Genomic DNA, 13678 nt, shown 5'->3' with positions numbered 1-13678 from the left:
GCTCAAAGATTCAGTAATTATACCTCTGGGGGTGTCAACCCCCTCGCTGCCTCCAGAATGTAGGCTGTAGTTTAAGCAATTCTTAATTGTTTACCCATGATATATCTTGTTGAAAAGAGTGTGCATGTTTGATCTATATTTTCCAAAAATACAAAAGGTATTCAGGTAAGTCTTTTAAAGAAAGTTGAGGGGTGTGTTGAACTAAACCAAAACACGCTATGTGTATACGGGCCGTAAGAAGGGCTCAACTCAGGAATGACTTGGAAGATTAATTTAGAATTATCAGAAAATGCTAAGGCTTGACTTGATTTTGTTAAACAAGAAACAATATACATAAATCTTATGCAAAGGAGACAGGGAGGCAACTCGTTTCGTCTCCTTTAACAATAGAGAGAGAAAAAAGAAGAAGGAAATACGCCTCAATAACTCAAACGGAGCACATAGAAAGAGAGAAAGAGAGAAAGAGAGAGAGAGAGAGAAGAAGCGGGAAAAAAAGTCGACTCATGGAGACACGTATGGGACTTATAAACTAATTTATAAATAAATCACTTTACATTCAGTATCCGCTACTATAGGCAGAAAGAACTATCTCTTTCAATTTCTTTTTATATCTATAGATTGATGGCGACTCACTTATTAAATCAAGTAGTTTATATTTATTGGCAATCTCAGGAAGTTGATATCTTAAGCTTTGTCTTGATCTCTTGATCATCTTTAATAAAAGGAAAAAGAAACTTATTCCTTGCTCTTGATGATAAATGGCTATGTTTATTTTCAACCAAGAGTTTCATGTTATTGAAAGTATCCCTACGTTGGATTTGTAAAAACCATATGCCTATATTAAGGTGAAAAATTTGTTGTAAATGAAGAATATCAAGAAATAAAAAAGATTTTTTAGTTTCAGATAATTCTTTTGTCTTCCTAGGGTGTGTTAAAAAAAGTCCAGGATTCTTATTGCCTTGTTTTGGACAATTTGGAGTCTTCGTAAATGTGAATGGAATATCAAGATTTAAACGGTCGGGCAATATTGAAAATAGCATTCCACTAATGAAAAATATAATTTTCTCACTATTTGGTAAGGAAACAGGAAATTTAATCTATAAAAACAGCCGAGATACCTGGATACTATTGTACTCTCAAACTTCTCCTAAAAACCACAATTTCCTACTTCTCTAGGTTAGGTATTAGTCGATTAGCATGAAACCAAGAATTTACATTAAAAGCAACAGTTTTGAGGGCCATTCGTAGGTCCTCCTCGTTGCCAGCCTTTAAACTGATTGCTGTGTCATCTGCAAACAATAATGGTAATTCATCGTCCGAAGGCATGCATTTTAGAAGGTCATTTATGTACATAAAAAAAGTAACGGCCCCAATACAAACCCTTGTGGAACCCCTATTTTTTCTAAAGGAAAACTATGAGATGATTCCTCGCCAACTTGGACTGTAAAACTTCTTTCTAATAAATAAGATCTCAATAACTCAAGAGCTATTCCACGAATTCCTACATTTTCCAATTTATCAAAAATAATTGCTTGTTCTATTGTATCAAAAGCTTTTTTAATGTCAAAAAATATAGTTGCCACCCAGTAACTATCATCCATAGCATCTGATAAGAAATTATGTAAAGCAGCTACTGCTTGCTCTGTTGGCCTACCACGCAAGAAACCAAACTGATTGGGAGAAGAAAAAATTCTTCTTTACCAGAAATGAAGTAAATCTACTCTATTTTTTTCAAAAACTTTAGAAATAGGTGATAAAATAGCAATAGGCCTGTAATTATTCGGATTATCTTTATCACCTTTTTTACACAAACGTAAAAAAAAACATTTTTGATGCAAGAATTAAAAATAAATAAAAGCGGCTGACTAAGTACTTCAGCTAATTTTTTAAACAGAGAAGTCGACATACCGTCACATCCTATCGAAAATCCGTTTTTCAAAGTAACAGCTTCTTGAAATTCCAAGAACTGGATAGGGTACATAAAAATACTCTTACCTAATCTATTTGGAATATATTTTCTATGATTATGTGTCCCAACAGGAATTTGATCCACCAGATCACGTCCAATTTTTCTAAAATGGTTAGCAAATGCTTCTGCCATTACTCTCTCATCCGCTATTTTATCTCCTTCATTAGTTATTCTTTAATTTATTATTTTCCATGTTTTCCGCGGTGAATCGTATTCACGCAATTCCTTTTGATAATATTTTGCTTCTGTCTCTCTGAGAACAATTACCCTCTTATAACCCTAATAAGGCAGATGATCAATTGACCAAAAAGACAAAATTTGCACGCTACTAATGCTACAACTACCACAACTTCTACTGCCACCACTACTACAACTAAAACCACAGTAAAACGCTTAATTTATTGAAGGGAAATTCGAACTAAATCATAAGACACTGTTTGCATGCAAATTATCAAAAATGCGTATCTCAAGAGTGGATTTGATTACTAAGTTGGAACTTTCAGAGAATGATTAAAGGTAGGAGTAGTTGATCAAAGGGCAACACGTGAAAGCTATTACTACTGCTGCCATATTCACTACCACTTCTGCTACTTCAACTACTAACTCTATTGCAACTACTTGTAAGGCTACGAGAATTAAGATGAAATCACAAAAAGTATACGAATATACAGGTTATTAAAAGTACACATCAGCAATATCATAGCAAATACTAACTGTATTAAGTTGAAGTTTCCAAGACTTGATGAGAATTATCTTCAAAAGGCAATAAGTTGATACTGCTGCTGCTGTTAATTTAGTTGAAAAACTTTTTTCATAAAAAAAGTTTTTCAAAGAAAGTAGAGCTCCAATTAGACAAAAATTGTTCAAAAAAGCCAAATAATCTTCCAAGTGGAAGACTACAACAAATCACTATCAATAAATAAATGATACCCAAAACGAAAAGAAATTACAATAAATACCAGATTCAAATTCAGAAAATTTAAAAATTAAATTAATATGGTTGACAACCCCCATACCTTATCAAGACCAGGTCATAATTTGCACTTTGCTGAAAAATACCATGGATTGTCAGTTTAAATTATCCTACATGGTTAAAAATGTTTAAATTTTAATATGTATTTTGTTTTCAGTAAAGTACAAATTATAAGTGTCGTAAAAGGTTAGAGAAGATGCTGATCATTATTCTCAGCCATGTTGCCCTCCTCTTAAGACACATTTTAGACAATACTTCGAATAAAGACAACATTGGATATCTAAGGGGAAAATACAATCATGATTAAATCGGAACAATGCACGAAGAAAGGGTATACATACTATGATCAGCTTCATGCGATCGATCTCCATGTTTCCTCCACCTTAATGTAATACACAACACCAAAAGCAAAACGCCAAATGCAACAGCCAATCCAACACTGATTGAAGTGACGTTATTTTCCTAAAGAAGAACTAAATTTAACGATTTATAGGAAGCTAGTGCATTTGACATAGGCAACAAAAGTGCAAATTTTTATCACAGTTTAATGTTGAATTTTATTAGTTGGGTCTGCCATCATGCCTTTAGGATGATGGTCCAAATCTGGACATTGGTGGAGGATGGAGGATGGACATTGTTTTCAAAATAACCGTTACAAAGGAGCACCATATATATATATATATATATATATATATATATATATATATATATATATATATATATATATATATATATATATATATATATATATATATATATATATATGTATGTATATTAGTTTGCATTATTGAAAGTCTTAATTTAATTGGATTCATTAAGCCTAAAAAGAGAAGAAACATTTAAAATGTATTTTGTCTTCAGTAAAGTGCAAATTATGTTCTGGTCCGACCAAATTATGTTCTGGTTCGGCCCAAACTATTTTCTGGTTCTGCTATTATGTTCAGCCTATATGGTGCCCGTCCTACTCCTCTCATCTTCTGGAGTAACGTGGAAAAGTAGGACTGAATTCATATACACTCTCCTGGTTTTTAGAGCTCAAAGAATAGTTTTGAAAGTTGTCATTGGCATTTTTGCTAAACGCAGTAACGTTGAACTACTGCACAGACCTTAAACACCGTTCCCTAAACAGGATAGGCAGACTTTACACAGGATAGGTTAAGAAAATTAGAATTTCGTAGGTAGTTAGAATATTTTGGTGACATATGACCTCACTTACCCTCACTTACCCTGTTTTTCAAACAGTTCGTGGTAACGAACTGTAGTAAGGAGCGACCCGGCTCAATAGTAAACGAAACTCTAAAAAACAGAATTTTGATGCTAAAATATACATCAAAAGAATCAGATTTTTATGCTGATTTTAAATATATAAGTTTCATCAAATTTAGTCTTTGTCATCAAAAGTTGCGAGCCTGAGAAAATCTGCCTTATTTTTGAAAATAGGGAGAAACACCCCCTAAAAGTAATAGAAGCTTAACGAAAATCACACCATCACATTCGGCGTATCAGAGAATCCTATAACAAAAATTTCAAGCTCCTCTCGGCAAAAATGTGGAATTCGGTATTTTTTGCCAGAAGACAAATCACGGGTGCGTGTTTATTTGTTTTTTTGTCTTTTTTTTTGTTTTTTTCCCCAGGAGTCATCGTATCGACCAAGTGGTCCTAGAATGTCGCAAGAGGGCTCATTCTAACGGAAATAAAAGTTTTAGTGCCCTTTTTAAGTGACCGAAAATATTGGAGGGCACCTAGGTCCCCTCCCACGCTCATTTTTTCTCCAAAGTCAACGGATCAAAATTTTCAGATAGCCATTTTGTTCCGCATAGTCAAAAACCATAATAACTATGTCTTCGGGAATGACTTACTCCCCCACAGTCCCTGGGGGAGGGGCTGCAAGTTACAAACTTCGACCAATGTTTACATATAATAATGGTTATTGGGAATTGGGAAGTGTACAGACGTTTTCAGGGGGATTTTTTTTTGTTTTGGGGGTAGGGTTGAGGGGAGGGAGCTATGTGGGAGGATCTCTCCTTGGAGAAATATGTCATGGGGGAACAGAAATTCAATGAAAAGGGCGCAGGATTTTCTAGCATTACTATAAAAAAAAACAATGAAAAAATAAACATGGAAAAGTTTTTTCAATTTAAAGTAAGGAGTAGCATTGAAACTTAAAACGAACAGAGATTATTACGCATATGAGAGGTTCTAAAAATACTTTAGCATAAAAAGTGAGGTATTTAGGAGGAGATAAATACCTCGCTCTTTATGCTATAGTATTTTTAGTAATTTCAACTATTTATTCTACGGCGTTCATTCTTAAAGAATTGGGACAAAACTTACGATTTAGTGTAAAGAGCGAGGTATTAACGAGGGTACAAACCCCCTCATATACATAATACAAATTTAAGAATATAAAAGTTTGTTAAGTAAGTCTATTCTTAAGTTACGTATATTTTTTACTAATAAAAACATTCATTAAAAATTAAAATTTATAGTTGCCTTTTTATGTAACCGAAAAATTGCAGGGCAACTAGGCCTCCTTCCCCACCCCTTATTTCTCAAAATCGTCTGATCAAAACTAAGAGAAAGCCATTTAGCCAAAAAAAGAATTAATATACAAATTTCATTTTAATAATTTATGTGTGGAGAGCCAAAATCAAACATGCATTAATTCAAAAACGTTCAGAAATTACATAAAAAACTAGTTTTTTTTAACTGAAAGTTAGGAGCGACATTAAAACTTAAAACGAACAGAAATTACTCCGTATATAAAATGGGTTGTCCCCTCCGCAATCCTTTGCTCTTTACGCTAAAATTTGACTCTTTGCCACAATTCTGATTTTTAAAGCAATTAAAAGCTTTAGCGTAAAGAGCGAAGAATTGCGGAGGGGACAACCCATTTCATATACGGAGTAATTTCTGTTCGTTTTAAGTTTTAATGTCGCTCCTTACTTTCAGTTAAAAAAGTTAGTTTTTTTATGTAATTGGATCAAAAGGATGAATGTAACGCTGCGGTAGCCTTTAAGAGATGCGGTTTCTAAAGAGAGTTATTCACCTTCTTTATCTATTGTAGAAGAAAATGTCTTTTACCAAGTGTTGATAGCAAAATAAAAGCAAGGACTAGGATTCAAACTTAAAACGAAGTAAAATTATTAGGAATAGGAGGGGGCTATGCCCTCCTCAATACATCCCTCTCCACGATAAAGTTTTTTAGCAATGTAAAAAAGATTTTTATTATAATTAAATGGCCCTTGTGTTTCGGGATTTTTTGCTAAAGAATTGACACATAAGTGTCAAACTTCAGTGCAAAGACCTAAGTATTAAGGAGAGTAATCTCTCCATATTCTGAACAATTTCTGCTCGTTCGAGCTTCAATGCTGCTCCTTACTTTTTAGCTAAAACAACTTGTTTCTTATTTTCTAATCTCTTGTCAAATAATACAAGGAAGTCCATCTCATTTCCACGGCAGATTCTCTCGCGCAAAAAATTTCAACAGAATGTTTATCCCGGCATTCCCCCCTTTGGAAAATTTTTCCCTTGTCAACTAAGTCTTTGTTGACAACTCCTGTATTTCGTAATTACTACCCTTTCTTGTTTCATGCATTGAGAATCAGAAACTATTTTCACTGTTGAGAAGTTAGAATATTTTGGTGACATATGACCTCACTTACACTGTTTTCTTCTGTATTAGCCAGCATAACTTTTTCAAAAGCTAATCAAGACAGTTTCAAGTAAATTTCAAGAAAGTCATTCTCTCAACCTCTGACGTAAAAAGCGTTCCTGCAATGCCAAGGATAAGTAATCATGGTTCCTGGATAAGCTACCATGGGATACAAGAATGAACTGTAAAACATTATATACGACGTCTGCTGTGAATTTTAATCTACTAGTAGCAAAATCTATCACTCTTGAAATATATCACAATAACAACCGTCAAACAATTTCATCTCATTCTTTTATTTAACCCGTTTTAAATGTTATTTAAGTGCTTATTATGCAACGCCTATCATATTGCTCATCAAGCTGTGACTATGTATTAGTACCAATCTTATTGGGCGTGATCAAATAAAGAAGAAAGTTAGCAAAACACGATTACCCTCAAATTCATAGATGAATCTCAAATTCATAAGGTGCTAGGAACACAAAATAATAAAAAGATGTTCAGCTATATGTAATTACAACTCTTCGCCTTTACGGAACTGCCAATTTCAAGAAATGGATACAACAAATTTTGAGAGCAATATTAAAAGATTTCAGACTTAAGTTAAGTAAAAAAAAAAACAATGAAAGTTAATAAATTACATGCAAAACTATAAAAAATAAAAGAAAATCGTTTACATTTTCGATTTTTGGGGCTAGATCCTTTTCCTCTTCGTGGTCATCCTTCACCAATATTCCAATTTCCAACGAATCTTCTTTCCCCTAGAAAAAAGAAAAAGGATTTAATTTATAAGATTCTGAGAGTAATAAAGTGACAAATGCCAAAGAAAGTTGTAATTTGATAAATGGTATGTTAGATATTATTTCATAAGTAATATAATAAATCCGAAATACCAAAAAATTCCTATTAAATATTTTTTTATATTTCAAAAATATGTTTGAAGCTGTAGAGTACTCGTATCCTCCAAAAAGAAAAAGTTACTGTTGTCGTGAAAACCGTCTAAATTGAATTTTCTGTCATGAAGTTCAGCTTCAGTCATGAAGTACCGCCGTGGAATAAAAAAGAGCCAAAGACATGATGCATTCTTTGTATATGGTAAGCTCACTTTGAAAGAAAATTAAAATCCCAAGCTTTGAAAACCTTTTTTCTTTTATTAGTCTTCAGGTGTAATTATACTGAACCAACCGTCATTGAACATTGGATAAGGGCCCATTGAACTGAAAACTGAAAATACTTAAAACTGAATCACCCAAATACTTAATACTGAAAACTGAAAGTTACTTGCCCATGGCAAGTATCTTTCTTAAAAATGAGCGTGAAAACCATGATTGCTTGCATTACAAGCATATACATGTACGTATGTACATTTCTACGTTTAATTTAAGCATTAATAGAAGACATGCACAGAAACTCTTTCTTAGTTAGAATCTAATAAAGATTATTAGACATGATTCCCTATCATGTCTTTTTTTCCAACCAGTTATAAAAAAAAACGCTCTCCCTCTTTTCATTTTGAAAAATGATCATCCTTCCTGCTCAAGACGGGGAAATGAAATTATTCTATGTAGCAGGGTTGTTCGCAATGTTGTTAAGCCAGTGTATAAGAAAGATGATGCGAGTGAGAGTAATAATTATCGAGGCATTAGTCTGATCTCCTTAGGTAGCATACTACTTCGTAGTATGATACTTCTTAGGCAGAGAGATGCCGTAGACAAAATTATAGTAGTAGTAGTAGCGGTAGTAGTAGAGCAATTTTAATGAAAATAATCATTTTTTATACAATAGTACAACAAAAGTGCGAGCTTACGAGGATGTGCTAAAATAAACAAAGAAAAAGAGTAAGGAAGTTATGATGTTGGTAGACTTCAGGATGAAAATTTGAGAAAAAAATTCCAGGAACAGTTGAGTACTAAACTTGAGGGTTTAAAATTTGACAATGTGGAAGATGGATGGAATAATTTCAGAAAAACAATTTGTGAAGTTGCTGATGGTGTCCTAGGGAAGAGTGCTAAGACAGCAACTAGGAATATTAGTGAAAAAGCTTTAGGTTTAATAGAGAGTAGAAGGGGTTTGTATAAGAATTATCTGAGCGATAGGTCGTATGAAAACAAAAGGAATGTAAAGAAAGTGGAGAAAGCATTAAAATATGAACTAAGGAGATGTGAAATGGAGGCGATGGATAAAATTGCTGAGGATCTGGAAGATGCGGCTAGACGGCATAATAGTAAAATATTATACTGGCATGTTAATAAATTGAAAGGGAGTAGCCGATCCGGACTAGTCCCAGTTAAAGATAGAAATGGGGTCACAATTAGTGATAAGGAAAAAGTTAAAGAAAGATGGGTGGAACATTTTGAGAATGTGCTAAACCGAGATACAGTTGCAGGAAAAGATATAGATGAAAATGAAAAAGTTTGTGATACCTTGGATGTGAAGGAAGATTTGTTTAGTGAGGAAGAATTAGCGACAGTACTAGAAGGATTAAAAAATAATAAGGCCCCAGGTGCTGATAGTATGATTAATGAGTTCCTTAAATATGGTGGCTCTGAGGTTAGGAATAAGCTACTGAAGATTATGAACATGATTTTTGAAAAAGGGGAAGTACCCAATGATTTTAGGAAAACCTTAATTAAACCACTGTATAAGAAAGGTGACAAGAGTGAATGTCGGAATTATCGAGGCATTAGTCTGGTCTCTGTAGGTAGCAAATTACTGAGTAATATGATACTTTTTAGACTGAGACATGCTGTAGACAAAGTTTTAAGGGAAGAACAATGCGGTTTTAGAAAAGGTAGAGGATGTGTCGACCATGTTTTCACTCTTAGGTTAATAATTGAGAAGTCCCTTCGTTGTCAAACACCTTTGGTCCTTAGTTTTATCGATTATGAGCAAGCTTTCGATTCTGTTGATAGAACAGCGTTAACAAAGGTCTTATCGTTATATGGTATACCAGAAAAATACATTAAAGTGATTTGCGCTATGTACGAGAATAATACTGCTGCGGTTAAGGTAGGAAATGAGGTTAGCAACTGGTTTTGTATTAAATCAGGAGTTAAGCAGGGTTGTGTTCTATCCCCCTTTATATGGATCATTTTGATGGACTTCGTCTTAAGGAGCACAGGAAAGGCAATTGGAGACCATGGAATCAAATGGGGAGGAAGAACGCTCCTGGACTTAGATTATGCTGATGATTTAAGCATATTAGATGAAAGTGTGAGCAAAATGAATGAATTTTTAGAGGTTTTACGAGTTCAGGGTGCTAAAATAGGCTTGAAAATTAATGTTAAGAAGACTAAGTCACTAAGGTTAGGAATAAGTGAAGATGAACAGGTGACCTTAGGTAACGAAAAGATTGATCAGGTTGGGAGCTTCAGTTACCTTGGTAGTATTATTAGTAAAGATGGTGGGAGCAGTGAAGATGTTAAAAGTAGAATAGCTAAAGCTCAGGGTGTTTTTTCACAGTTAAAAAAAGTTTGGAAGAATAGAAAGATAAGCCTACAAACCAAGATTAGAATATTGGAAGCTACAGTGATGACAGTGGTCAAATATGGCTCTGAAGCATGGACACTCCGAAAAGCAGATGAAAATTTACTAGATGTTTTCCAGAGAAATTGCCTACGGATTGTTCTGGGTACCCGGCTGACTGACCGTATTTCAAACAGTAGGTTGTACGAAAAGTGTGGTTCAATCCCGCTTTCTGGGGCTATAATGAAAGAAAGGTTGAGATGGCTAGGCCACGTTCTACGGATGAAGGATGACAGATTACCGAAGATTGTCCTTTTTGGCCAACCGTCTGGGGCTACACGGAGAGCAGGTCGTCCTTGTCTGGGTTGGGAGGATGTCATAAATAAGGATTTAAAGGAAATGGGAACTTCCTGGGAGGGTGTAAAGAGGGAGGCTTTAAGTAGATTAGGTTGGAGGAGGAGCGTGCGTAGCTGTGTTGGCCTCAGGCGGCTTGGTGCTGCAGTGAGTTATTAGTAGTAGTAGTAGTAGTATGGTATACCAGATAAATACATTAAGGTTATTTGTGCTATGATTGAGAATAAAGTTTCTGCCGTTAAGGTAGAAATTAAGGTTAGCAGCTGGTTTTGTATTAAATCAGGAGATAATTTGTGTTGTACGGGGTTGTGTTCAATCTCCCTTTATATGGATCAATTTCATAAACTTTGACCTAATGAGTACAGCAAGGGTTTGGGGAGAACAGGCAATCAAACGGAGAGTTAAAGCTATCCAGGACTTAGATTTTGCTGATGATTTAGGCCTCCTAGATGACAGTGTGAGAAGAATAATTGAGATTCTAGATGTTTTGCAAATTCAGGGTGTTAGAGTAGGCTTGAAGATTAATGTTACAAGGTAGAATAAACAACAGAGAGTGTTTTCACAGATGAAAAAAGTTTGGAAGAATTGAAAGAGAAGCTTTTTAGCCAAGATTTGAACATTAGATACTACAGTGATAAAAGTGGACAAATATGGCTCTGAAGCATGGGCGCTCCGATCAACGGTCGAAGATTGGTTGTATGTTTTCCTGAAAAATTGCCTACGGAAAGTTTTAAGTACGTTGCTTACTGACCGTACTCAAAGAGTAGACGATACGAAGAGTGTGGTTCAATCCCGCTTTCTACAGCTATAACGAGGGGAAGGTTCAGATGGATAGGGTACGTTCTGCGGATGAAAGATGACAGATTTCCGAAAACTAATCCTTTTCGGGCAAAGGTCTAGGGTTAAATGGGAATCAGATCGTCTGTGGCTGGGAGGATGTCGTAAGAATGTTATCAGGGAAATGAAAACAATTTAGAGGGATGTAAAGAGAGGCTTTTAGTAGATTGGGATGGATTGGCTTGCAATTCGATGTAATTCTTGCTGTCGCTTGTCCCAAACTCTTTGCCTTTGTTGCTTGGGGTGATTGACCATTTTTAACAGTTTCACCTGTGTCTGCTCCCTATTTGATTGATCGTAGTCATTCACTCTAGCTGTATATTTTGTTTAACATCGTATTGATTTGTGATTCGTTGTATATTTTCCTGTCACTTGTCCTCTAATATATTTATCATGGAGACACCTATTTACAACAAAAATGATTAATGCCATGAGAAGCCCAAGCATAGAAAAAACCATTTCAGTGGGAGAGAGGAGTTGCCAGAAGGCTAAGTGGGATTATCAGTAGGGGACATATCTCTACACCAGCAGGCCTGAGGAAGGTGAGCCAGGAGTTGAACAAAAATATATGTTCCCGACTGACAACTAGTCTCAACCGAAATTTAAAAGGAGAGACAGAGAAAATATTTCCCAAAATAAAACCCTGGAGGGTCATCAAGGAAATCAGCACTCCAAGGTGGCGAAGATTTGCTGGAGTAGCACAAAGGAGAGGGAATAGGCCCGGAGTAAGCCTGACTAATATCTTTAATGGTAAGTAGGGGTAAATGGAAACCCCTTCAAAGAAGATGACATCGTCCTTTGATTGGAAACAACGGCGAAATTTAATAAAAAAATTATTCAATACCATTTCATCACTTTTCTTTTGGATGGAAAAAAATTTGTTTTTCTTCTCTGCAGATAGTAGGGCATCGAAACGTCGCAGATTATTGTTTAAGCGCTCATTTTAAAGCACAATACTACATATGCTCATTTTGTCATTAATTGAGAACAGTATTTAAAATTAAAAAAAAAATTACAAGAAAACTTTGTACAAAATTTAACAAATGACGTCATAATAGTAGTATTTTGTAGGAGATCTTTCGTAAAATAGCACAAATAGAAACAAAATATTATTTTTCTAAACAAGGTATAGAAACTATTAAATTGGGTAAAAGGGGCTAATTTAAAGATTATAAGGAGTGGAAAGGTGCATACAGTGTCAATATATATATATATATATATATATATAGTTTTAACAGTATTATATATTCTTTCTTATGAATTTGTTTATATAAAAACATTACCTGTTCATTTCTGGCGGCAACTACAAGAATGTAATTGTTTGTAAGCTCTCCCTCCAATGACTTCTTCAGCACTAAAGCCAATAGTCCATTTTCGGTCATTTTCAATTGAAAATGTCCATAGTCTTTATATAAATTCACTTTATAACTTTCAGTAAATTCAATAATACACAAAGTTGCTGGTACTTCAGTGTCCCTTTCCACTATCAGTGGTTCGGTAAATTCGGGAAATATTGTTGGCCATCGAAATGTAGGTGGGTGTAATTTGGGTGCAATTTCCATCAACCCTTTTTGGAATGCGGCTAGAGTTAATAACAGGCAATATAGTCCCATTTTCTGGTCTATCTAAAATGAAAAAAGCCCTTAAAAACTAGAGATAAATCTAAATATCTTTCATAGTCCAACAAGAAAAGGCATAATTTCGATTTCTAGGCAAGTACAATGTAGCCCTTACTAGGAATCCTTGGATTTGTATCAACCCCAATGAGTGGGTCCAAAATCATCAGAATGATTTGGATCAACCCCAAGTTGCCTTTTATTTTACTTATCTGAGTCAGCCACGATGGTTAAAATACAACAAGAAAATCGATTGAGCAAACTGCAACTTATTTGGGAAGAACTATGATGTCAATTCTTTGAGCTATCTTACTTTGAGCTATCTCCTCTATTACTGCCACTGCTCAGTCCCTGGAGATTTTTAACTTGGCTCTTGCAACTATAGATTCAAGAATGCATTTGATGTGCCAAATACAACCAACACTACTGCTATTGTTATCTGGCTTCTATTGACTAGCATAATCTAATATTATAAACAAAATTTTTAGATTCCAAAGTACTTAGAATTTCTTACAAACTATTTCAAACGGCTCTGTGTCAAGTGACTATGTCAAGTTACTTCTTATTTTGATTCAAAATACATAAGGAAATTTAAGTGTAATATTACCCATCAAAAGCTACGAGCTGGATAAAATTTACTGGATTTTCAAAAAAGGAAGGAAACACCCAAGAAGTCAAGTGATTTCAGTCAAAATAACACAATCTGGGTAGATCAAACAAATGGCATATTGCATAGTTTGCGATATTAATGCCTTTTTATAGGGGAGAGGGACGAGGAATGAAGCTCTTCAGTTATACTCATTAGGCCT

General features: G+C 34.7%; 1 protein-coding gene across 3 annotated transcripts in view; it reads right to left on the bottom strand.

Annotated features, from left to right (window-relative positions):
- The window catches only part of LOC136038568 (uncharacterized), a 35401-nt gene extending 22404 nt beyond the window's left edge, over nucleotides 1-12997 (bottom strand). The window contains exons 1-3 of one of the 3 annotated variants that reach the window (XM_065721744.1): nucleotides 12537-12997; nucleotides 7275-7358; nucleotides 3284-3404 (exon numbers count right to left, since the gene is read on the bottom strand). In XM_065721744.1, coding sequence (XP_065577816.1) covers nucleotides 3284-3404; nucleotides 7275-7358; nucleotides 12537-12866 — 535 coding nt within the window. In that variant the 5' untranslated portion in view covers nucleotides 12867-12997. The remainder of the gene's footprint in view (nucleotides 1-3283; nucleotides 3405-7274; nucleotides 7359-12536) is intronic. The other 2 variants (XM_065721743.1, XM_065721742.1) reach the window with 2 other exon arrangements.
- Nucleotides 12998-13678: the final 681 nt, after the last annotated feature.

This window comes from Artemia franciscana, chromosome 18 (assembly GCF_032884065.1).
Source record: "Artemia franciscana chromosome 18, ASM3288406v1, whole genome shotgun sequence".
NCBI classification, from domain to species: Eukaryota; Metazoa; Arthropoda; class Branchiopoda; order Anostraca; family Artemiidae; genus Artemia; species Artemia franciscana.
Note: the sequence above shows the minus strand (reverse complement) of the source record. Positions and strands in the feature narration are given on the sequence as shown.